General features: G+C 39.2%; 1 protein-coding gene across 1 annotated transcript in view; it reads right to left on the bottom strand.

Moving 5' to 3' along the window:
* The window catches only part of nek7 (NIMA-related kinase 7), a 67,480-nt gene that overhangs the window by 28,070 nt on the left and 11,872 nt on the right, over positions 1 to 27,538 (bottom strand). Inside the window, exons 2-5 of the mRNA XM_042005971.1 lie at positions 16,655 to 16,742; positions 7,454 to 7,588; positions 6,205 to 6,267; positions 2,638 to 2,748 (exon numbers count right to left, since the gene is read on the bottom strand). Of these exons, the coding sequence (XP_041861905.1) occupies positions 2,638 to 2,748; positions 6,205 to 6,267; positions 7,454 to 7,588; positions 16,655 to 16,735 (390 nt within the window). The 5' untranslated portion in view covers positions 16,736 to 16,742. The remainder of the gene's footprint in view (positions 1 to 2,637; positions 2,749 to 6,204; positions 6,268 to 7,453; positions 7,589 to 16,654; positions 16,743 to 27,538) is intronic.

Genomic DNA, 27,538 nt, shown 5'->3' with positions numbered 1-27,538 from the left:
TTGTGGGCTGTAAAGTCTAAGCTGTGCTGCCATGTTGTTTTGTAGAAAGAAGAGGGATTTTATCTTGTCAATCGTTCCAAACAAGCCACACTTGTTCAAAATTTTACATGAACTTTTACATCCCTGCATTTTTTGTCATCATATCTTAATAGAGAAAAACCTTCAAATTCAGAGAATTGTTAATTCTTTTTCACATGATTTGGTGTTGGAGATGGAGAAACGGTAAAGAGTTAAAGCTGGATTTATACTTGTGCTGTAAATTTAAACAATAAAGGAAACTAAAAAGGTGAGGGTGAAAGATAAGAAAATATGAGATAGATGGAGAGATGAGGAAAAGGAGAGATAGACCTTGGCCTACATCCAAACAAAGCCTCAGTGAGGAGCCATTCTTTCCTTGCCCTCCCATTTCCATATCAGAGGACCGTTTGATGTCAATGGGGGAGCTCATAGACACCCACCAACACCCTCTTTTCTATGCCTTTAACAGCAAACACTGCGCATGCAATATTCTGTAAGTGCATGCAAATCAAGGACCATTTGATTTCATTTGAATTCTGAGATGGTCAAAAAAAAGAGAGCAACAGAATAGCGAGGAAAAGCGAGAGAAAGGAGAAAAGAACGTGGAGGAAATCAAAAAGAATAAAAAATGTTAAATTAATCTATCGTGGGGGTTCTGTTTTACATATGGCACACTGTATGAATTTGTTTACTGCACACTAAGGCTCAAGGAGGGGTAGCTGAGTTCTGACACAGACCTCTGGCCTGCCACTGTTTCACTGGAAAAATCAAATTATTGAGATCTTTTAACGGTGCAGAAGAAAACTGGTGTGCAGAAGAGGCATGTGTATTCACAATCTGAATACCATCAGCATCCCTGGTAGCTTAGCTAAGAAAGCAGTCACACAGTGGTTTCTTAACCCACCTCCTCAGGCTGCCATGTTACATCCTTGTAAAATGCAACTCTGAACATTTGCATCAATGTGTGTATCTATGGTTGTGTCTGCCCATAATTTGCTTACGTCGTCTATATGTGTTGAGTGAATGAAAAATGTGTGTGTGTGTTAAGCCTGCCATGTTCACTCTCTTGTACTACTAATCCTCGCCTCTCCTAATTTGCTGTGTTGAACTGTGCAGATGTGGAGCTGCTGAGTATGACTGCAAACAGCTTGTCAAGCTGTGCTGATACAACACTGCAGCATCATTTATGCATGGGAGAAGACCAGGGTTTTTACATGCACAACCATAATTTGCTGTACTGGCAGGTTTTTATAATAACTGGGAGTTCGATCTAAATCACAGACCAAAAAACAGGAAGAGCCATTAATTCAAAAAGAAAAAAAAATGCTGCCGCTTATGAATTACCCTCACTTCATCTTTTGGTCCAACTTCAATAAAAAATTCAGCATGAAAGAAATCTACCATATTGTGATTTACTGGTCAACTTGACACATTTATGTGACTCAAAGCCACACGTTGTGTAATTAACACAACTATAGATCCTTTTTTACTTAACTCCAGTTTGATTTTACTCAAAAAAAAAGAAAAAAAAAAAAAAACCCAACTATCTAAAGTGAACCCATGATCAGGGATTTGACATCTTGCCAGTTTTGGAGGTTATTATAATTATTGCTTTCTCTTAAACAATATTTCTTTCATAGTTTTGGCATATGTAAACATAATTACTGGGATAAAAGTACGTTCCAGGAGGCCTATAGTGGGGGTGACTCAGGTTGACTCAGTTTCCAGTTAGTCAAGATCCTGTAACAGCCACAAATCACAAGCCTCACGTAGTCATTCCTACAGTTATAAAAATACATCATCAGCAGTTTTAGTTGTCCTCTTGTTGTGCCAACAACTGCTGTTCAATAACTGTACATTGCGTTGATTTTTGCCTTACATTAGCTCTCAGGGCCAATGTTTGTGTTTAAATCATGCATGAATTCATAAGACGTGTTTTGGAAGTAATTTCAGTTATTTAAAGGCATCATCGTATCTGTGAAGACCAAATAGTGTGAGTTACAACTGTCTATATGAGAAACAGCAGATAAAGTCAGCACAAGAATCTCTGCTTTAAGTGATCCACTTCTACAGGCACATGTACATGGGTGTTTTTACGTATTCCTTACGTTGGCATGGCTATTAGCCATTACATCAACTAGAGGGCAGGTCAGAGGTCAGAGGTCACCTCAGAGTTCCAGCACTAGTTTCAGACAATAGACAATATGGAGACGGTGAAGGAGATCATGATAACAAACGTTCTCAGTAAGAAACACAAAAAGAATTAGCGCAATAGATGGCGGTGGTCTGTGCAGCCATTCAATGCATCGTAGCTCCTTCATTTTCTTTGTTCCTTTTGCGGGTCACACATCCACTAAACTGCTCAACACTGCCCCTGCGGTTTTCGGCGGTACTACTCTGTTTGCTCTGTCACATCCGCAAAAGCCCAGAAAACACACGTAAAAGACGCAAAGGACAGATAAAAGACTTTGTATCAGTCTTTATTGTAGAGCATAAATGGGCATTAATCAGTGTCCTTGAAGCCTCCTGACATGAGTTTTCAAAGACTTTCACCACCTATCATGTTATTTCTGCATGCATGTGAGCTAGGAAGTGCAGCTGTTGTGTAGAGTTCCTTACCCTGATCATTTGAGAGAGGTCTCCAGCATCGGCTAACTCCAGTACTATGTTCAGCTCGTTTTCCTCAATAAAAGATGCATGATACTTTATCACGTTCGGGTGGTTCAATTGCTGGTATAAGAAAAGAAAAAAAAAGGAATGTCAGTGAGAAAGGAGCAAAGACATGTTTGTGACACTTGGTGTTTTATGGGTATTCTTGATCACATCTCTTTGCTTCTTGCAAGCTATTACAGTATTTATTATCAAAACACAGTTATCAGACATAACAGAGGTTTTATGTCATGTGCATCTCGCTGTACTTTCACCACCAATTAAAATAAAATGGTTGAAACTGTACGAACAATACATATTGGATATGTGTGGTCTTAATGAGATGGTTTTGTCCTCAAGTGTGACAAAGCTGGGTGACATGTCACAACAAACCCCTGTCTATGATGACAACAGCCCATGTGTGAGACACGTACGCACAGATATACACACACCGACACACACACGCATACATACACACACACGCCTGACAGGCTGACATGGCTGGCAGTCAGAAAAAACAAGCCTCCCAGGCTCTTCTTTAGCTGAGATTCCTTCCTGTTGGTTGGTCAATAAGGCAGGAACAGCATTCCCTGTAGTAAACAAAAAGTTTCTTTCCATCCAGAGCAAGAGATGGGGGGAGGGAGAGAGGAGTGATGAAGGGAAAGAAACAAATGACAGAGTGACACAGACAAGGAAAGGGGATGAAGGCAGGGCAAGGTGAAGAGAACAAAGGCGAGGATGGAAAACAGAACAGGAGAAGGATAAGGTAGGCTCAGTTACAGAAAGGGGGGAGGGAAAATGGAGAGATGGTGATATGTGGAGAGTTGGAGCCGTGATGTGAGCAGACGGAGCGGGGTGACACGCGTCCTCCGCTTGGCTCTGCTATGCCTTCTCTGCTGTGATTAAAGAAATGTTCATGCTCTGGATGATGCCAAGAAGAGGGGAAAGGAGAGCACAGTAGAGTACACTACGCTACACTACACTCTCAACTTCATCTCTGCATCCCTCCACAATCCTCTTCCTCATTCGTTCTCTTTCCTTTCCTCATGTCTCCATCTTTCCTTCTCCCTCCCTTGTCCTTTTTTTTGCCAGATGTATTTTTGGCTCAGAGTGGCAGTTCTGCACAGCTCCACACTGTAGCACCGCCAAGGAGTGATGACAAGTACCCCCCTCTGCCCGCCACAACCCACTGCTCCTCCACAACTTGGACCTCAGGCAAAAAAATACAGAAGAACGAACAGATATGTTAACATGCAGATGTTTATGTTAATGATGGATGGTACCCTACTGCAATACAATAATCATTCATTGGGAAATGTTGCATAGAGTCTTGCATGATTATGTAATTACACATGCTGGCTGAGACCCAACAGCGTGTGTAATTACTTAATCATGCAAGACTATGTGATACATTTGTTAAGCTGGTGATAGGTTTCAAAGAAAAACAATTTACAGACTAACGCAATATGATTGCACAGAATTAGGCATGTGAGTAAATAAGTCGATTGTAACGTAATTATGTATGTCATTATGTGAATATATAGAAAAGCAGCTGGTAGAAACATGAATGACAATGGTTAAAACGATTTTCTGACTCGTACTAAGTTCATAAGCTTTCCATAATGTAGCAAAGCAGATCACATGACAGATTTCCTGAAGAAATTAATGTCTTTTGTTGTGTAGCATTAAATATTTTTTCCTTCAAGTAATAAAAAAACAGGAGATCAACAACTTTAAGCTGTAAATTTTAATATATAAAAATGATAAAACTCATAAAGAATGTGTCTAAATTTGTTAAATTTACATCAGATTAAAGGCAGCTGGTTATTGTCAGCTTTCCGTCTTTTCAGTAAACTAATGCTTTAATCTAATTAGATGCAGAACCTAGACATGCATGCACACACACCCCTCATTATTACACAAACACTGAAAAGTCAATGGATACACAAGGTTGTTGATTTTTTTTTTTTTTTCTTTTTTTGGTTAAATTAGCTGGTTGAGAAGGGACTGGCTATTTCCATAAGTAACATCCCTATAAAAAATTTTAGACATAAGATGGAGTAAGAAATTAGACACTGAAGTTGAAATCATCATGTCAAGGCAAGAAAATACAGATGAATGAGCAGACACAAACACAGACAGACAAACAAACAAATAGGCACACTGTTGAAAGGCTATGACTGGCTATGCCTGTGTGCGCGAGAATGCATGTATAAGATCTTGGGCGACTATGTGTGTCATTCCAGGCGGCCCATGCCACCGTGCCTCTCATTATTCTGATTTTGCTGTATCTCCTGTTGGCCTGTCTACTGCAGGAAAAGGCAGAAGGACTGTCTTTCTCACATTCAGTCCTTTATTATCAGGCTGGCTAGGCAGCGAAGGGCCAAGCATAACATCCATGTTCACTAACAATCAGCTTGCAGGATAAAAAGACAGGCATAAAAAGCTTTGAGTAGGGGAAATGAGGCAAGGGGAGGAGACAAAGGCGGTGGATATAAAAACATAGGAGCTGGGAAAAAAATGGGCCAGAGGACATAGGAACTAGCAGAGGGGGAAAAAAACTGAAAAGGATGGAGGATGCATACATTGAGAGGAAGAAAAAGGGAACATAAGGGAATTACAATGGGAAAATAAAAAGAAAACAACTGACAGGGCGTGACATTTAACCTCACCTCGACCCCTCTTAGCAGGCAAAAATTACAAATCTCTCTAACTCTCTTGTCCCAGTCAGTCAATTCAATGGCCTCCAACTCAGATTAGAGTTCTCTATGGGACATCATTTGCATCTAAGCATCTTTATCTTTGACTGGTCCACAGAGCTTAAATGACATGTCCAAATGGCACAAACTAATTGGTTTTGTTCTTTCGATACATACAGTACATGTACACACAGAAAAGGGGCTACACAGAGGCAATTACTACCAGAATTCCATGCATGCATCTATGCGCGCAGTCAAATAACAAACACAGAGCTCTGACACATCTAGGATCTTTCAGACAGGTTGAGATATTGGAGCTGTCATTAGTTTGTTCATTAGTGTTTGTGAGCAGCCCAGCTGACACATGTTAAAGGCAGTTTAAAAAAGATGAAACCACTTTATTTAGGGGGGCTGGATAAAGAAAGATAATAGGGAGACACATGAGAGACACTGCTGATGCACTGCTGCCTCACTCAAAACATTTAAAAACGATTAAAAAAAATACTTCTGGCATTAAAAAAGAAGCCAGTGGGAGCCTGGAGGGATGTAACACTGCTGTGTCTGCACACACACACAAACACAATGAGGAAGTAATACACATATACAGTACAGCCACACATGCATACTCATTCACATTCTTATTTGTGTGCACAAATACCCCAACAGCCCCCTGCATTTGTAACCATCTAAGGAAATGCACGCACACACACACAACACACAAATTCATGCAGTCTGGTGCAGATCAATTGTTTTCCTGTGGTGGTGGGTCTCAGCTGAGGCACCTTAAGAGAACAGAGTACAGCGCATGGCGCCGTCTCCCTCTTCTCTGGTTCTTTACCTTAAGGAGATCTATCTCTTTGATGCAATCTTGCCGAGCTTTGGCATCCATCAAGTTGAATATCTATCAAGAGATCAAAAGGGGAGAGAGAGAGAGAGAGAGAGAGAGAGAGAGGACAGAGAGGGGTGTTATGACATATTCAAAAAATTGTAAGATGGAGAGATACAGAGAAACTAGAGGGGATAAAGCACAAAACAGAACATGGTTGCTGTTATCTGGAGGGTGGCACTGGAGTGACTACAGGTGTTTCACATCTGAGTAACATGCACATATCCCTGTGTAAGGTGTATCTGAGGTTTGTGTATCTGTATACATGCTCAATCAGAGCAGCACACCCTCGTGTCAGCGTGCAAATGCATATAAATCAGTGCATACTGCAGGTATGTGCATGTAACAATATCTGCAAAATCATATTAGAAAGTTTGGCTTCCACAGTCATATTGTGCTTCAAATGCAAATAATTCACCAGCATGATTAACTGTGTGGAGTTGTCCCATTCCATCAATAAATGCGAAATAAGGCAATTAAAATAACTTTTTTTTCATTATACTATCAGATACACATTACATGGCTTTCTTAAGTTTAACTAAGTTGTACATGTGTAGCAACAGCAGCTAAACGGATGCAGCATATGGTCTGTCACATTGAACTGTCTTGTCATTTGAAACAGCTGAAATAGGACAGGCTTCTTAAAGTAAAGACTTTGTAGATGACTGAATGAACAATTATAGCCTGTTATCACAAGCAAAGCAGAAAAAAGGCAGCACTAGTAATGAAGTCTGTTGCTAAATTAGACTCTTGCCAATACCAGACAGGAGAAAAGCAAAAACATATTTTCAATGGAGAAATGTGGCTTCGCTCCTCTTTGAATAAAGAAACACTCAACATTCCTGCTGTGATGAATGATATAGCAACACGTACAACAAACTTTGTTTGAGTTGCTGTTATTGACCAACGCCACAGATAAAATAGCTCAAAGTTACCAGTAGAGGGTGATGCATAGACTAACTTCGGACAAGATTAATTTCCTGGGATCACTATCTTAAATATACTGCAAACATACATCTGTTAGTGGGAAAAAACAGTAGCAGCAGGTAGATTTAGTTTCCTCTACACTCTGCTGCAGTGCATCATCCTCACATCTTAGGTATCTTTGTCTTGACCTTTCGACCAATTAAACTTTAATAAATCAGCGGCATCTGGTAGAAAAAATACAAAAACAAAAGAACAAACATCTATTATGCCTTACCTGAACTTTCTTCAAGGCCACCGACGTGTTGTCTAAAAGGTATCTTGCCTGGTAGACCTCACTGAACTGGCCACGTCCAATCTTTTTCTCAATCTGGAAGTTAGCCAATGAGATGTGGCCCATATCTGGTTGTTGCTTTTAAAAAGAAAGAAAAGAAACTTTTAGCTTTTACTTCCCCATGTAACTTCACTAACAAACAAACACACTCCGTACAGGAAAAAATAAATGAAAAATATTTGCAGACATTTTGCAGTAACCATGTATTTTCTATTGCAATGTAATTCACAATGAACTCCACATTTTTGAAAGAGGATAAAAAGTAAAGGGCTGAAGGATGTGGGTGAAACTGTGGTAAAGTCTGGTTTCTCTAAGTTGTTTTATGGAGAGGCTGCTGATAATTTGAGTGGCATTAGACAGATGAGTCATGCTGTGAAAGGTCTTGTGAAATGTGCATATACTTAACTCCAGCACTTCACTAAAACCAGATTATTTCCTGTTGTTTACTCTGGAATGAGAAAAATAGCTAAACGTTCGTATTGTAAATATAGTTCTACATTTAATTTAGAACTCACAAGCAGCCAGGTAATGTTAGTTAATGTGTTATCAGATCACTACGCAGGACCGGAGAGTATGTTTTTACCAAAATGGCTGCCAAGCTTGTACCAGTCTGAATTTTTTTTATTTCTTCAGTGAGTTTTTCTGTTTCAGTTGAGTTTAATATGTACATTGCTAATGCTTCTATGTATTGAGTTAAAATTTGCAAAAAGCTAATAAATTCTTTTTGGCCTCATGGGTTCCGTTCTGTAGTTAAAACAGCACTGGACCAAAGGTGAAAAGACTAGTTTCCTACAGGGAAATATCTTATTTACATAAAGGCAGGGTTCTAATCATTTCACCCATTTTTTTCTTCTTCTTAGTTCAGAGGAATGTAGAGCTCTCTTCCTTCATCTGCCAAGTTATATCACCAACTGTCTGGCACTGGGCCACAGACTAAAAGACTCCTCACCTCATCTCACCACACGAGTCGTCGTGCAGGATGAGACACTCACAATCCACAGTTTAAAAAAAGACTCAAAAATAAGCAGAAATGAGCCTCTTGGATAAAATGTGTGAAAAATGCACAGAGCAGACTATGTGACCTTTCCAGCCTTTTGGATAACTTGTAAAACGCGTTGGCAGGGGGAAAACAGAAGGTGACAGATATCAGAATGCCACATGTCACCAGCACTTCTGCCAGCGTGGCTGTGGGAGCAGCTCAGGGGCAAGCGACTTACGACAGAGGAAAGAAGGGTGAAGAGGGAAGAAGGTCAAAAATTAATCTCCTAAGCATTAAAACATGTGAGAGGAGTGTCATCACATTTGTTCGCTTCACTAGTTTTTTGCATTTTGACAAAGTTACCATGAGTACAGACCGGAGGCTATACAAGATTCCTTTAGCTGACTCCCTACCAAGAATCAGATTTAAAGTCAGTAAAAAGTTAAAAAAAAAAAAAAAAAAAAAAGATTAAAGAAGATTTTAAAAAATTCAACTGTCATGTTAAGTAAACTGAAAGAACATGAAAAATAAACAGCTTAAATGTAAACCAAAAGAACCAAAACTAGCAAATATATTTTATTTAAATTAATTATTGAACAAATTTATAAGGATTATTGGTCAACTACAGGATCTTGTTTTATAAAAACATTTGACCACAAAAGCCTGTATTTTTCATCCTGGCTTCACAGAAATTAAGCAGATTAATGTCTGTACAATAACAGAAACAAAAATATGAAAATCTGGTAGATATTACCCAAAACTATATTTACAAATGCAAAGACAAACACACACTGACAGTGAGAGGAAGTGGTTCTCCAAACAGGATAGTTCATATTAGACTGGAAGACTGGAGGGATGCACCCATTTAAGCATTTCATTGTTTTTTAAAGTTGACAGCAAAAGGAAGGGGCATGAACCAATCAGATGCTCTGTCCAATTAACACCGCTGAGGTGTGTGCATTTTTCAGCATGACACCACCATCATCCCGAGCTGTGACAGCTAGCATGACATGCTGCTCCACAACCTCCTGTTAAACACATTACATCTACAAAACAATTATAATGCTTCACTAATAGCTCCCAAAAATCCAACAATACAGGAATACTGCCCCACAGAAGGTTTACTGCAAATCAAAATTGCATAGAAGAGAAAGAAAATTAAAACCACAGAGAGCTATACACTTAGGGAAAGGACATACTGAGCAATATCTTTTCATCAATGAGGGCATAATTTGAGCAGGGATTCAGGATGGCCAGTTAGAGATTTATAAATTCAAATAAAGAAAGAAAGAAAGAAAGGAAGCAAGAGAGGACAAGAGGGCATTGCTTTCATTCGCTGCGTGGTAGCTTGACAAATGTTAGCATGAGCCTCTAAAGCGCTGTGACAACCGCCTGCTGAGAGCACAGTCTTGCTAATGTGTCTTGGCATGCCAGCTTCGTAATCACACATTTACATATGCAATGACCTACATTTGCATGTCAGATCGCACACTGTCCAGCATGATTAACAGTGGGCACCTCCCCGTGTGGAGTCGCCCTGGGTGGCAGCAGAGGCCATGCGAGGGCGGAAGAGAGGGCTGGAGGGAGGGCGGCTTTTCTGGCAGCCAAGGGGCCGGGCTGCCAGGCAGGATTATGTCAGCCAGCGGCCCCGACATTAGACACTTCATTAGAGCTAATCTGTTTAGCAGTGGGCAGTGTATGTAAACTTCACAGGCCATTTGCGGCACCTTTTCGCCCCCTGGCCTGGCCTTCAAAGGGCAGCCAGGCCAGAGCTGACTGACAGGTCGTCTCATCTGCCGCACATGGGTGTCACACAATCAGAAGAGCCCAGCTGAAAGACAAGGGCCCCACAAACATACACATGCACACACATACATACATCTAAGAGGAAGGCACAGAGTGACCCTGAAAGAGGCAGGGCTCAGAGTCTGGATAACATTGGGTGGATGGGATTTCACTGACCATCTTTTTTTAAGGATTTAAACGAATGTGTTGGAGATGCTGGCAGAGGTCAAAGATGTAAGGCTGCTTACAGGTACGAAACACCTGCCAAGCAGCAGATCCAGATACATTATCTGTTGGATGGGTCATCATCGGGATGTTATCAGGTACACTGGCAGGTAAATGTTTTACCCAAACAGTTGTGACAAATAATATTAAATTTACTGTGTATATACTGAGAGTCAGCACTACTTTTTGATTACGTGCCTGCTGCTTCTGTTCTGGACACACCCATTGGCCTACTTCATAAAGATCTACCTACTCTGCCTTTGATTGGTTAATGTGTGCTGATAGACTCAAGTGTTGAACAAAGTGTTCATGAGTAAACTCTAAACCGGGGATGTCAAACTTCTGTTTCCCTGCTTGAACACCTGACTGAAATTAATGAGTCGTTGTGCAAAATTTGACGACAAGCTGTTGGATCCGTTTCATTTGAATCAGGTGTGTTGGAGCAGGAAACATCTAAAACCTGCAGGACAGTGGCCCACAAAGACTGGAGAACCAGACAGCAAACACTCACCAATGAAAGCAGAGGAGGTGGGACCTCATGGAGTCAGTTGAGAAAATTAGGATATTTAAGTTTATTCAAATAATTAAAAGTTCCCTTAGATTTAAAGATAAATTGGTTCAATAAAATAAATGTTTCATATGTTTCTTTTATTTCTCCTGTAAGTTTTTTAGTTAAGTACATCATCTTATCTCAATGAAATGTACTGAAACAAATGTATCTCTTCAAAACTGCGGCAGGTTGCAAGATCTTCTATTGCCATCATCCAAATTTAAACAATTTAACAGTTTTTTGTTTGTTTATTTGTTTTTTGTTTATTGTATGAATAAAATCCAACTCAAATCTCACCTTCATGTGAGAAAATAGAAGTGACCACAACACTCTGCACTCTTTGTACACAGTCTCTTTGTATCTCATCAGAGCTATCGGAGCATAGAGACAAATTTCACAAGCCCAACTCAGAGGACAGTTTGATCCGATTTTTCTTTTGAGTCATTGATCTGACACGTTTGACTGTCCACGTCACCTCTTTCTATACACAGAAACACTACTCTGTTGTGCTGCTCTCAGTCTATGTATCTCATGCAAATAAACAAAATTGACGACATGTGTGCCACTGTGAAATTCCATGCAAATGACATGATAGCCTGAGTGTACAGCTTTGATGTTGCTGTCTGTGCAAATGATGTGACCATCATGTGCCACAATAAATGTAAAAGGTCAAAAGATAGAAGAAACCACTAGTAAGGTCAGTTGATAAAAAAATCTCCTTTAAAATTACAGGTTTTTGAAAGAAAGGTACCATGCAGTAGTACTCTTTTCACATCATCCTGGTTGGAAATATGGACAAGCTGCAGGGAATAAAGATTAAGTGGCAGTTGTGCAAGGCATTGTGGGAAATATCTGTGAGGGACAGCCTATCATGGGTGTAAAGGTGACACACAACCGCCATGGGCAAGTCACAAGCAGAGGGATTGAAAGAGAGAGAAAAGTGGTGGGAGAGACAGAGTAGGAGCAGACAGACAGCTCATCGGAGGAAGTGTGATACGGGCTGCCCAATAATGACACCATTGCCAAACACAACTGACAAGACACATGGAGAGTGGAAGAGGGGATGCGGAAGACAGGGAAAGGGAGATGGGGTAGGTGTGGAGGGGGACAAGCAGCAGAGGGAAGAGGGTGTGATGTGACAGCCCAGTAGTGCCAGCGGCTGCCACACAAAGGCCAGCGGCAGCAGAGGTACTGTCTCGTATGGAAGGACCAAGACACATGCAGAGACAGAGAGGGACATACTCGGAGCACATCCAAGTGAAAAACACTAATACTTGAAATTCCACAGTGAACCAGAAATCTTAAGTAATTGCAAACTAAAAAAATCTGTAGACTACGGCCATGAATTTAGATGTAGTGGTCACGGTTACATGTTATTTTTAAATTCGGAATTAATTCATCAGAATTAAATAATTTGGAATTCAAGTATTTTCCTTTGTGTTTACATGGAAATAGTAATTACAAACCGAGGTTTACACTAAAAGCACATTTAATTGCCTTTATTCAATTCTGCTGAGGGTTGGGAATGGTTCTGATTGGACAGGGGGTGGAAGCAACATATTTTATGTCTATCGAGAAAAAAAAAAAAAACTCCAGTTCCTGCTTCCTGAAAAACTACAGAATAAGAACCATTTCGCTTTGATTTTGCTTAAAGTTTTAAAGCAGCAACAGGAGAAGGGAACGAGGATGTGCAGAACAACCGGACTTAATTTAAAGCGGAAAGAATGCATACATGATCGAGCAAATATTCGATTCTGATTTAAAATCAGAATAAACCAGCTACTTACTTCAGATTTAAGTTTAGTTCAGAACAGTCATTTACCATTTGGAATTAGGTGTTTACAAGGTCATTAATTTTCTTTTGCATAATTTTTATTCTGAATAAAAGTGGAATTAAAACTATCATGTAAACGTGGCCAGTGAGAAGAGTTGGCCAGCTATGTGGGGGGAAAAGAAAAGATAAGCAAGGTTTGAAACATGGGAAATGACACAGGACAAAGGCTCTCAGCAGTGCGAGAGAAATTAGCCCCATGTTCATTTTAAAAGTTAAAATAAGGACCATACAAAATCAAAATATCAAATAAATTTTCACACAAGTGTCCTGAAAAGACCATTTTCTGCTTATTTTTGGCCCTATTAGGCATTTAATCAGCTGAGACAGTATGACAGGACTGTGTCTCATTTCAATATCCAATAAATTTTGGCTGTGACACATGGTGCTGTTGTTTGTTGACCAAGGCGTGATGATGAGGAGGAGGAAGATATGTTTTACTGTTGAAGCTCTTGACAAAGGCAAGTTAAGTTAAGTGCATGGACATTTTTACATCTAAACAACACTCAAAGTGTATAAAATCTGTCAAATTAGCTTGGATCCAATAGAAGAGAGATAGAAAGGGATTGCAGAGACATAGACAGCAACTGGCAGCAGGGTGTGGGGGGGGGGGGGGGGGGGGGGGGTTTACTCCCACCCTCTCCAGTCACCAGCCCCCTTGAGCAGGCACCATGCAATATTCATCCTCAGTCAGTCAGCCAGTGAGCCAGGCAGTCAAACCAGCAGGATTCACCCCAAAGGTGCTTCTCATTCTTCTCCTCTAAATCGGCTCCACAACCATACTGCCTTGTCTCAGCGCTTCCAGACAGATCTGTGTCTGTCAAACTCTGCAGTGACGATCAAAATCTGATCTGAGGGGGCCTTCTTAGTAACCCTCCCACTCACTCATGAGCAAATGCACCATTAAAAATGCAGATCTTACCAGCTCATCTCATTTAACTAATGCATATGCATCATACCTCCGGGACCAACAGAAATTATATTGCAAGCAATACGGACTATCCTTCATCACATATACAATTCAGATTTCTCTAGGAGTGTTTTTTTTTCTTGCTGTCAAGCAGACTGAACCTTTGGAAAGTGTGAAACAGATACAGGACTTGTTGAAAGACACCCATCTGGATCCTGGTTAGACAGTCATCTACATAATCTAACTTACTCTGTCTATCTTTCCATCTCCCATTAAATGTGAAATTGGTTCAAACATGTTCTCTCTCTCTCTCTCTCTCTCTCTCTCTCTCTCTCTCTGTAAGTGGGGAGGAGGAGGGGGGTGGGGGGTGGTGATGCAACACAGAAAGTTCACTGCGTTTCCTGTACTCTAAGCTAAAAAAGCGCTAGGAATTAACACTGATGTAAACTGCTAGAAATAGATTGAAAACCAGGGAGAGGAATCATTAAGCCTGAACAATAACATAATCAACTGCTGGGAGATGAATAGAAAATCCACTGTGTGTGTGTATGCGTTGGGGAGTGTTGGCAAAGTCAAATTAATTATTAGAGCTTTTATCTGACTTTCTTCTGTGTGCAGCCCAATTATCCCTAATTTTGCAATTACAATCTTAAAATAAATTAAGCCCCTTGGCAATTCCAGTGTTAATCTTGCCATGCCCTTGCATACGCACAAAAAACAAACAATACCCAACTATTTTTAGTGTTGTTTTTTCCACCCCCCCCCCCACTCAAAATGAACTCACATTTACTCAGGGGCATATGGATGATCCTCTTTGTTTAAAGTCTATTCAATACTTACGGAGGAAAAAAAACATCCTCCTCTAAATAAATCAATGTGCCCGATGTTGGAGGGTAGTATTAAAACCCAACAATGACCAGATCTGCACAAAACAAACTTGAGATGTATCGAACAAAAAGAAGCATGCAGGGAGGCCAGGCTCTGCCAGCCTCCTGAGCTCTGATCAATATTACCAACTCAACATTCATCCACTGCTGTCCATCTCACACACAAGCTACACTGTTCTGAGGGATGAAGGGCAAATCTTGACAGACACAAAGGAGAAAGGGTAATACAGAATATTCACAGTTCAATGTGTGAAGAGGGTGTAAGGCTTCATATAAATGATGGAAGAAATTTATTATAATAAATTAGCAAATTATCAGTTTATCTGCAGGTGAACAATCTTAATGGAAGAAGAATTCTGCCTTCTCATGGAATACGTCTGGGTTAAAACAAATCTCCGTCCAGCCTTGCCTTTACTGGTCAAACACAACAGTTTATCTATTATGGGGCAGATTTGTGATATGTTTGTGCAGAACGGCAACACTGAGACTCTTCTCAACAAAAAGGATCCCTGTAGCTGGTGTGGAACCATTATCATTTCGCTATGTCTCATATAAAGCTGCCACGGATTTATATTTCTGTTGGCCTCCAGCAGTACATCATAGATTTCATTGCTCAGATTAGCTAGAGGTCAGTTCAACTCCTTTTTGAATCTAGTCTGGCTAGTCTGTGCCTATTGATGAATCCATATATTCACCAAAATCTGGTGTTAAGCATATTTCAAGCTTAGGTGAAGATATGCTCCATTTACCAGTTTTGCTTTTGATACAGTCGCATCCACGACTAAGGGCTGAAAAGCAGTGCTTGATCCGATTTGTTTGGCAGATTCAAGCTCCTAAACAAAATTTATAATCACAGTCAGAATCAGACGTACTTTATTAATTCCAGACTGGAAAATTTCATTGTTACAGCAGCATTATAGAAAGAGGCAGTTAACTTTACCAATAACCTAAAAGATCGACGACAGTCATTCACAATTCCAAGTGGAGCACAGCTCTTTGCTAGGAGTGGAAGATAACTGTGGATTCAGGCCAGTAAAAAAGTGGACTTGGGTCCCCTGAGTCCCAAAGGCAGCATTCTCCAATGTTTCTGTTTCAAAATGCAAAATTTGAATCCCAAACTGTCTCTTAAAAGTACAGAGCAGATAAATATATGCATCTAAGAAAATCTAAGAATCGAAGAACTAACTGCATTGTGCTTGGACTGCATTGTTAAGTCAATACTTTTTTTTTTTTTTACACAAATCTCTTTCAAAAATGAGCATTTTAGGGTTTCTGTTTTAATATTGAATCAACAAGAATTCACAATGAAAGAAATGTGTTTACTAACAACGTTTAATACAATCTTATTTAACATAATCGCAGTTTTGCTCCTTGTATGTTGCTGCATCCAGTAATGTTTGTAATCTATGGAGACTATTCACAAGTTATACAACTTCTGATTATTATCACTGCGACATTTAGACAAATCACCTTGCTTTAGATGTTACGGTACTGTTACAACATTTAGGGCTGGGCGATATGAACCAAATCTTATATCTCGATATTTTTTACCTGAATCACGATATACGATATATATCTCGATATATATATTTGTTTTTGTCAAGTAACCAAAAAGATGGTTCTAATTTACAGCCTTTAGTGCCAAATATACTTTTCTTAAGGATCAGCAGCACATGTGCATTAAAACAGCTGACTGAAATTACAGTACCATTATATTAAACTAAATGCTCCTAAAACAAAGTAAATTAAAAATACTTTTCAATGACCATAACAAAAATACAGCTCTGCAAAATGCAAAAGAAAAGATGCTTTTAACTCAAAACAAGCTATCTCGATATAAACGATATTCCCTCCTTCTATATTACGTCTGATAAAGTCTCGATATATTTGAAAATCTCGATGAATTGCCCAGCCCTAACAACATTATTCAGCAGCTTGGCTTTTTTGCTGTTTGGCGGCTGTGTGTGTTTGTGTTACCTGGGGTTGAAACACTGGCACGGCTGCTTGCTGTCCTCGTGGCTGCATGTCCATATCCATGGTGTTAGGAGCTGGATCCATTACACCTCTGGAAATAAATTACACAAAAGACTGAGCTGTGAATTTCTTTAGAAAACACCACAAATTCAATAAGTCCACACAGTGTGTATACAGTGTTGTCGTGCACTAAGCTAGTAAGTGATTGCTGCAATGGTTTCTGGTTTCAGCAGAACTGGAGCCCATTTCATGCCTGAGGATTTGACACTCTTTGTCTAACTCCCTCTCAAGTTACAGCATGGCAGACCTATAGCAGGAAGCAAAGGAATCTGAATAAATTATATAGATAATGTTCCTCTGTATTTCATTGGCGTTCCTCCACGTAATTGTTCTTGAGAACTGCCCGTTATACCGGTTACTTGCACAAGAAGTTCCCCTTCATTTTCTGTTTTCTGAGAAAATGTAGGTCACACAGAGGTGACTGAGTTGCATAAATGTGTACTCCATGATTCTGTTTAATTGCATGTTTTGGCATGTGGCCTAGATGGAATCTACACTACAACTAGTTACTTTGCAGTTATCTCTGCACTTAAAAAAATCCCGTAATATGAAATATGACCTGAATTAATCATTTAAATCTATGATGCAAAATTTAATTCACACATGTAATTAAATTTTGATTCCAGTTTACACCGAATTAATCTCGGTGGGAAAAATTCATTTTTTGACAGATGCTCCATAATTACTGCCATTACACAATGTAATGGATATGCTGTTATACAGTCTAACAATTAACACTAATATACTCATAAATAACACAGGACACAGTTTATGTATATCAGCAACTGTGTCATACTTATAGGGTGTGATGTTCATATGTGTTAAACATACAAAAATTAAGTCAAGGAAGTCTACATACATATTTGTGTACACATCTGAACACAAATTGCATAAATACACCTCATATGAAAACAAGTCATCATAAAATTATCTGTCAAAAATCAAGCAAAAATGTAGATTCAGTGTGTGGACAAGTATTTCTGCTGATTCCATGGAATCAACTTCAGAAGAAATAAAGTATTTTTTTCTGTAATACATCATCAGTCTTTCACAAAATCGTGGAAGTTTTTTGCTCCACTCTTTATAACGCTACTTTATTGAAGCTTATGATAGCGATGGGCATTTTTGGTGATTTTTGAAGTCAGCTAGTCAGGCCATTCAAAATCAATGAGTCGTGACGTCATCAATAATGAAATGGAAAGTACTTAATCGTCAAAGGGAAATTGTAAAATGTGTGTGTTTCATACACAAGAGTTTTGTAGTTTCTTTTATTTTTAACACTATGCGGGCTCTAGTGTCCTTTACTATAAAGTAGGCAGCCTTGAAGAGAAAGTTGTTCAGGGAGACGCCGGGATAGAAACTAGGCTGGCTGCGTTTATTGGGCAGCGGCATTGCTAGGTGACCTTAACACCGCGCTCACAGGAGCGTTCAAGAACAAAACCACTTTTTTTTTCCTTTCCTTTCTGTCTGGTCTTTTTGCTCGTGAAGTGCAACATTTCTGATGGTTTAGTAACCATGCTGTTATCGGGGAAAATCTTTCTGCTTCCCCCTCCAAACCGAGCTCGAGTGGCAGAGACGAGGTGATCATTTCTTGGCTGAAGCAGCAGCTAGCGTCAGGATTAGCTCCCTTCGCTTTACACAGCAGTGGTAAAGCAGATAGGGGACTCAGACCAATAGCTTCTCACAGCAAACTTTTACTGCTCCGGCGTCCCTCACGCTCTGACTCAGACGTCAAACTGCTAACTATTAAGTGTTAATTAAGACTGTAGTATCTAAGATGTAGCTCTCAGGTTTAAGCAATGTTTCAGATATGACCCTGACCTGATTTACTGGAGCAGCTGTTTTCAAAAGTTACTACAGGTAAATAATCTTTCAAAATCCAGAATGATGGACTGGAGTTTTTAAAATGATGGGAAATACCTTAACAATACAGTTGAATATGTTAAATTGTCAAATGCTCAAGGTGGCTCGTTTTATTTGGATGCAGGCAACTCAATTATCAGCTATACTGAGGACAAGGTGTTATATATAGAGAGTGAACTGAGAAGAAAAAAGAAATCATGGCAGTAGTTTAATTTTTGCTCATGACCATATCTTGAATGAGTGATCATTAATGCACAGATTTTTGTTTTGTTCTTTTGTTTTTATAATTTATTATTCTATATTTAATCAACTGCTTCAACCTGGATTTCACTCCAGAAAACATTTAGATATATTCAGTGTTGTTTGTTCATGCGTCTCATGTTGATTTCTTTGCACTTCAGCACTTTTATTAGACTAAGGCAGCCATGATCACTCCTCTCCCTAACCCTCTGTGTTCCTGACTGCTTAAGTGTCAAAATAACCAGCAGGCATCTGAGGTCCCTGATGTTCTTTCACCTCCCACATCCTATGTTAACAGGATCAATTAAGACTGCCATGTTAAATTAACACACACCCAGAAATAGTACAATTAACAAAACTAACAATCAGAAACTGAGCAATTAAGGGATGGTCAAACTGAGGACTCCCACACTTAAAGTTAAAAAAAAAGTGTGACTAATAAACAAGACCTGGAAAGAGTGCCTGTATAAAAACACAAACTAATGTTAAACTTGCCTCATGTTAGCCTTAAATATGAAAATACTTCTCAATGTAAATTCAGTGTACAAGTTTGAAAGCATTTCTTCCATGTGGGTGAAAATTTGGTCACTTGTCAAAAGATAAAAAAATGAATCCTGACTATTTAACCTTTCAATAGAAAATAAACGCATTCTAAAGATATGAAAAATTAATCTGGCGATAACGTGTTTGGTAAAACGGGTTTTTCCCAACTTATTTACTTCGTTACTTGTTCTCGGGTCACAGGTTTACAGAAAAATTTTTCTTGTTTTGAGTTCAAATGTATGATTATATTAACTCCTTAACTAACCTTAACTAGATTTGGAATTTTGCTTAAAAAACTTTTTTTACCTTTGAAAAAAACCTATGACAGAGCTTAGGGAAAAAGGACTCTCCCATCAAAACCACCAGTGGCTCAATGTAAAAACGGTTATTTTAAATGTGCTCCATGAGACTCCTGCAAAATATCACCAAAAAAAAAAAAATTCAAAGGACAGATATGTGAAAAGGGCAAAGAAATATTTAGATAATCTACCCCTACTTATTGCACCAAACATGAGATGTTTTCTCAACGGGCTGTAAAATAAGTTTTGTTTTATTTTTTGTAAAAGTGTATAAAAACCGGCTTTTGAACAGCAAGTTTCCCTATTTTGGTATGAAACAGATTATCTTAATTCAGTTGGAGTGAAACTGGATACAAGAATGAAAAGCTACAGGGCACAGCAGGGATGGTGCAGGACAGGGTGCAACAGATGCAGAACTGACAAAAATGCCAGCAGAGGGGAAAAGAAGAAGCTCGTTAGCCCCGATGTGTTCACAGTCCAGAGAGAAACTGTGTAGAGATGTATACCACAGAAGTTGGCACTGGCTTTAGCGCTTTAATCCCCATTTCCTGTCTCCTGCATAATTCATTTTAAACAGGAGAACTGGAAAAACAAAGAGAGGGAGATGATCATAAAAGGTGGATCAAGGCAAACTCAGAGGGGGGCGGGGGTTAAGCGTTACCAGTTCGAAAAGGAAGGGTGCTAAATCTGCTCTCAGTCTGAGGACAATAAATAAGAATAGAGTGATAAGCTTGGGTTTAAGGAGTAGAAAGCGCAAAGGGCAAGAAGGGGTTGAAGAAAAGAGAGGAAAAATGTAATGTGACACTATCTGGCCTGGGCATATGATGTGAGAGAATCAAAGACACCTTTGAGGAGCCAGAAGGCGACAGTGAAAGTGCTAGAAGAGTGGTGTCCATGATTACAAGAAATGGAGAAACCTTTGAGTTTGTGCTCATGAAAGCCTACCCCAGGCCTCCTCTCAAACCCCTACTCGCCTAACGCTGATGATACAGAAAGAGAAAAAGAAGAAGAGAAAGGAGGAAAGCCTCTAATGATGGAGGGGTCCGGATTCTACAGAAGCAGCACACTTTTCAATTCATTTTAATCACTATTCAAAATCATTAGCTCAAATTTGCAAGCACTCATGTTCATTGGGCCATGAGCTGAGAGAGAGACAGAGAGGGGTAGAGGACCAATTACACCTCAGCATGCAAGCCAGTTTTTGAGGTTTTTAAGCAAAATGGTCCAAGACTTGACAGAATAGAAAATGGATAGGCTATTACTGCCTCTCAATCGAAAGAAAAAAGAAAGAAAGAAAACAGTGATAAAAAGAAAGCTTTGAAATAAGCTTTGCAAACCAAGCCAAACACTTCAGAGTCCAACTACTCAGACTTTTCCATACCCTCAAATCTGGATACAGAATCAAAGTTAATCAGGAATAACCCAGTATGAGAATTACAGAATCTCAAACAGTCAGAGGACCTAAACAGCAACGGCTGCATCAAACCAAACTCACAATTAATGAACAGACAGAACATTGGTGGATTAAAAGTTCAGTCTATTTCAGACTGTACAAAGAGGGTGCAACGTCTGTACCGATGGTGGAGGAAACAAATTAAGGTATGTAATGAAACTTGGTGCAGGTTTTATCTGCAACTCTCTCTCTCTAGTTCCATGTGAAGTTGATGAACTGTTAAACTAATTTAAAAAAATAAATAAATAAAAAAATATAAAAATAAAAATAAAAAACCTTGAATCTTCTAGTGCAGACATGCATAAAAGTACACAAATGTGTGATATATTCCAACCTTCAGTCTCTCCATATTAAAAAAAATGGAAATGAAGACAAAGAAATAGACACTAGTCTACTGGGATACAACAAGGCCAGTGATCCATAATGCTGCTTTCTAACTATTTATAGCCATCCTTTAGATTTTTTTGCTTTCAGCTTTTTATGGCCTCATGATTATTTCACTGCAGAAGTAAATAGCACAGCATGATTAGCTTGGACTTCATGTGAGGCCCAATTTGATTTATTCCCCAATCCTCCAGATGAGTTAGTCCAGTGCTAAGCTTCAGTGTGAGTATATTTCACCTACTAACCCTCTATGAACTACCGGCATACCCACCAGTCCTTACCGGGTATGGGGTATACAACTCCCAATAACAACACTGAACTCTCGTCTGTCCTTATCTGCCTCTGCATGCACACCTGCAAATTTGTATCCTCTCGCATCTCAGTTTTCACGTTACATCCTCTACCACTGTTAATAGTAAGGATGTCCACTATTGAGAGAAAAGCTCAAGCACAAGCAGGTGTCAGCCACTCCCCTCTCCACCTCCCTTGCTCTTGTCCTTTCTACGTCCTCCCAGTCGTGCTCCTCTGTGTTGTGTTCTTTTGACATGATCTGGCACGTGTCTAAGAGCCCAGACCACCTCTCCTCTCTATTGTCCCAACCACTCCACTGCAGCATCGACAACTCTCTTGTGGTGAGGGGCCCTTTGTTGCCCGTCTGTCACTTCAGCAGGTGCCTTACAGAAAAAGGCTGGAGCCAGCCAGCCCACGCCGCTTCGTTAGTGTAAAACATTGTTTGATGTGCTCGTTTCATCAGCAAGAGATGGCAGCCAAGGAGGATGCTAATAATCACTTGAAAAACAAAAACATTCCACTTAAGCTTGTAAAAGATAAACTCCAATTTCAATGATAAAAGGAGAATGACAGTCACCCATGGTACCAGTTTAAAAAAGGACCACCAGCCATAATACCTCGTCTTTTTTTCCTTTTCACTATTACTAGGTGAAACCAATTCATACTGTCAATCACAGAAAATAAACAAGGTATAATGACAAATTGCTGACTGTGAAAGGAAAGACAAAATCATGTGGGTGAAGTATGCAAAAACAGAGCTGCATTTAAGACAGCTGTGTGATCCCCAAGAAACCAGGCAGTAAACCCCCCCGCGAGGCATTACAGAGAGGGGACTCGGATTTGGGGTATGCCTGCACACACTCACTACATTTACAGCCTCTCATATGCCATACCATCATCACACCTTAGTTCAAAAAGAAAATTAATGTATAGTATGTGTGTGTGTGTGTGTTTTTTCTGTATTTTTTAGGGGCCGAAAAAAGAAATACTTTAACCTTTCCCACATAGAATTCTGTGAATTAATGGATGTATATTTATTGCTGGATGAAAATATGGGGTTAAAAAGCACACTACTGTGTTAATCTATTATCTGAAATAATACATTTTTTTACATATTTTATTATGATATACACCCAATGAAAATTGATCAATAAAAATATAAAACAGACTAAAAATCTGGTTTGTATCTTAAATGGCAGAGAGACCCTCAATTATGACCCCTAATTGTACCAGAAAATTTATAGTAAGTTCCAATTTGTGGAGAACTTTGTTTTGAATCTTGAGTACATTCTCCTGAACAAAACATTACAAACAGGGGGGAGAAAAAACTTTACAAGTACTCACAACTGGAGCTGCATTTAAACTGAAACAGGCTGTTAATTAACTGATTAAAAGATTATGACAATAGCTTTAAAAACTCAAAACTGCACAAAAGTCTGGCTTTCATGTTAAAAGATATTTGATTTATGTTTGGGTTAAAAAGTCTACTTTTGACAATTACAGCATTAACCAACTCTGTACCGTGATCAAGATGGATCAGTGTAGAAAATAACATTGTAATATTTTTGCAATATCACCCGGTCCCACATTTTAATCAGTAGTTTTATGTTCTGTACCAATAATTACAGCTTCTTTAGTGAGTAAACGCTGGACCACATCTCACTTGAAGACTTTATTCTGGACTTGTTAACTGTTTTTAAAGTGTGAAACTATCATAAAAAGCCCTCTCAGAATGCTTCAAAAAAAAGGAAATTGATTTGGATCTGCAGCCAGTTTCTGTTAAGACCCATTTATGCTCGACGCAGAAGACGGATACGCAGACTGACGGACACGCAGACTGACGGACAGTTTCGTCCATCTTCTGCGTCGGTTACGCACGTGATTTGGTTCATTTTCAGGGAGCTAAGCTATCCGTCACTTAATGTAGCAGACAATACCACCGGAAATGGGGGGGGCGGTGTTGTACTAACACGAAACCAGCAAAAGGGACAAATCTGAGAAGACGAGAAACAGGAAAAAGATGAAGCAGAACCACCAAATAAAAAGCACACGAAGAAGAAGATGCAGACAAAGAAGAAGTTGAGAGCAACTATTTTTACATTTACAGACAACTGTAGACATGGCTGGAAGATTTGAAGAGAGGCTGTGTGAGTGTGTCCTAAACTACAGCCATATTTATGATGTTGCATCGCCAGAGCACAAGGACAAGCATATTTGTGTATGGCCAAAAGACTTTTGCAAGAGTTTCGGAGAGTGATGCCACCCTAGCTTCCTTTTTGTACAGGAATGCTTTCCTAATCTGTTTGCGGTAGATTGTTTTTTCTTTTTTAAACAAAGTTTGATGTTTTTGTGTAATATATTTGTATTTGTTTGCTGTGAATTTTTTTGTTTGCCTAATATACTTTGGTTTGCTCTGCACTTTAATAAAAAAAAAAAAAAAATTATAAAAACCTTATGCACATTTTCATTACTTGCTAGACACTAAAATTACAATATCTAACACCTTACAAAAAAAAATCTTATATGGGATAGTATAGCAACACTTGTTAACAACTTTATAGAGGTGCATTACTGCCATCAACCAGGATCAAAACATGGAAGTGAACTCCAAACTTGGCAATTGCCCACTTGTGGATGAACTGACTTATTACCCATAAAAGACGCATGGAAGGATGAGGGCAGCGACGTGTGACAAAGCTGTCCGTCAGTCTACGTATCCATCTTATGCATCGAGCATAAATGGGCTTTTACCTGTTCTCCAAATGTGTGTATATTTTGACAAACCTGACCTTTGAGATAACTCAGGAAATACATTTACTAGAAAATTTTCATTTATCGCTGAATGATTTAAGAACAACATGTTTTGGAGGCCGTGCTAAACAATGAGGAGTTATGAAAAAGCCTAACCAAAACTCACTGAAGTGGGTTAAGTCCTTCATATTTGACATATAACCAGCTAAATGAAATGTGCATGGAAATAAAAATTTCAGGAAGCTTTCTGTATGTCAAGAATTACTGGACAATTATGTAAAACATCCACAGAAAGATAATACTGCACGATAAAAAAGCAACAGCTTCAGAGATCATTCTTCTTAAAATCCATGACATTTTATTTGTTGTTTGCCACCTTTATCTGTAGTTTCTGTTTTCAAAGAGAATAATTTATTTTCTTCCTCAGAGAAAATGGAAAAGAAATCAATATCAATACTACCTTTTTCACAAGTGCATGTTGGTTACTTGGTCATTGAAGCTCATATTGTAATCCTATCCAAGAGAAAAACCCAAAATAGATTTACATGTGAACAAAAGATCCACACCCAGGGTTACCCACCACAGTATGACAAAGATCCCAAGGCTTTAGGTTGCATTAGTGCCCTGTGGCAACAACTCATGGTCTATCACAATGCGGAACGGAGCACTGCGCAGCACTGCAGAGATTCTAGCCCTCCAGGACCAACAAGGGCTTTGTTCGTTAGCCATGTCACTGACTGACCACCGAATTAGCTTCATCACCTCTGGCACCAGGAAATCGGATGTGACATTTGCTACCACAGGGCTGTGGCTCTGTTTATCTGCAAGGCTAAAGGGCTTTGTTGTTTTTTTGTTTTGTTTTGTTTTTGGTTGTTTTGGGTTTTTTTTATTAATTAATAAGAACAAATGAGGAAATTTCAGGCTAAATTTAAGGGAATGAGGGAATGACATACCCAGGTTTGGTTATAATGTAAACAAAGAACTGTTACACAGCACTTTTACATACAGCCTTATTTTCATCACAGCAGTCATTTCTAATTTGAGACCTTATCTAATAATCAAGCAAATAGTAATCACCAAAAAAAAGAATAAAGAATAATCTTCTTTGAAGTGACTACAAAATCTGGAAATTATAATTATTTATCCTCCAATACTATCTGTACCAGACTAGATGAGGCCATAAAAATGAGAATGGTTGACTGACTACTTTAAACAGCAAAGGTTTCTCAGAGAATACAATGACTTTGCACGGAAGAACATGGAAGCAACTACGGTAAAATACAGGTAAAAAGTGTGCCTAAAATCTGAAAGTTTTATAGAGATTTTTGGACAAGCTACGTGTTGTTTAACACGGTTGCCTGAAAAGCCCCTCAGCCAGAAAACACCCTTCATGACGGAAATGGCAAGACAGCAACTGATGAATGATCTCTGTTGTTTGTAGATAAGCCTTTTCATATGAGTTAGTCATCTATTAAATAACTTTAAACAAAAACATCTGGTGAATGAAGTCCATTTTCCCTCAACACAAAACCGCTATCTCTCCTTCCCCTAAAGCAGGTTTCCCTTCTCCTTGAATAACTTGACACAGTTAGACTTTGTTAGCACAGAATTTTGTCTAAGAGGAAATGACAAGCACAAGATGTCCAAATCATTAGTAATGTGAGAGGAGCTGTTCCCAGGCATGTCCTCTTACATAGCTGACTGCTAAAGCTAAGTTTAAGGCCTTTTATTGGGGCTTTTCTGTTACCAAGTCTTGTTGTATGCTCTGTGAGAAATGGTGATGAAGACCAAAACCCACTCATCCTCTTCAATTTGTTTGTAATGGAAAAAAATCTCAGACCCTGAACTCAAAGCAACCTTAACTTGAGCCTCACTCTCAATAGGGAAAGAAAACGACACCAAACCAAAACTGTGGTCCACACACACATATTCACATGCAAACACATGCAGAAAAATACAGAAATTAATGTTATACTCGAAGCCTTGAAAGTGCACATACTGACATTGGGCCAATGGGAACATGGCTCCACAAAAATCAAGCTTTGGTCTGGCTCTGGTTCAGTTTCAGCCTGCTGTGGCTTCTGTGGAGGGCAATGCTGCCTGCTGCATACACACATACACAATCTTCTTACCAGATCTAAAGCCGCTCAGCTCATTCATATCAAATATGGTACTGTTGCTTCATATAAGTACATAAACCCATGATTTTGCCACAGGGCCAAGGAAGATGACTCCTAACTATGAAACTAACAATAACGCAACAAATGTTGCTTCCGGTGGCCAATATATTTTGGTGTAGAACACATAACAAAAAAAACTGGTTTGATAACATACATAAATGTACAACGCAAAATCAAACCAATTGATGAAGGCTTGTGGAGTTTTTTGCTTTGCTTTGTTTTTGTTTTTTTTTTATGTTGGTGAGTTGGTTTATCTTTGGAAACAAAAGCTTAAGAACTTTAAGTTAAATAAAACAGATCAAGTTACTTTCTTTACATTTTCTGCTACATAAAAAATAAACGTGTAAAATCAAATTTACGTCCGTTGCTAATGAGTTGGATAATTTGGCTTATTTTAGCATTTCACTCATTTGAATGTGCTGTGAGTGGGCCAAGAGTGCAAATCAAAAACTCAAAACAAAAGAAAAAAAAATGGAAACATATTGGACACAAATTAAAATGGAAACATAAACTAACATGAGCACCGCACATGCACAGACAGATACACAAAGCCGCACACAAAAAGTTGAATGTTTATTTTTATTCCTTAGGCACTCATCTTTCTTTGCATGAGTGCATTACCCGGCACATCGACAGAGCGTCCCAGTATGTGAGCGAGTGTGTGTGTAGCTGACGATCAGAGAATAACGTTACCCCTAAGGGGTCGCACCTCTCTCCGTTCTCGCCCTCCTCCCTCATTCGCTCCTCTCTACTCCGTGCCTGCAGGGATTTCCCTTTTCAGTTCAGAAGAGATGTCAGACCTGTTCCACCATCCCTAACACAG

This window comes from Melanotaenia boesemani, chromosome 14, assembly GCF_017639745.1.
Source record: "Melanotaenia boesemani isolate fMelBoe1 chromosome 14, fMelBoe1.pri, whole genome shotgun sequence".
Classification (NCBI taxonomy): domain Eukaryota; kingdom Metazoa; phylum Chordata; class Actinopteri; order Atheriniformes; family Melanotaeniidae; genus Melanotaenia; species Melanotaenia boesemani.
Note: the sequence above shows the minus strand (reverse complement) of the source record. Positions and strands in the feature narration are given on the sequence as shown.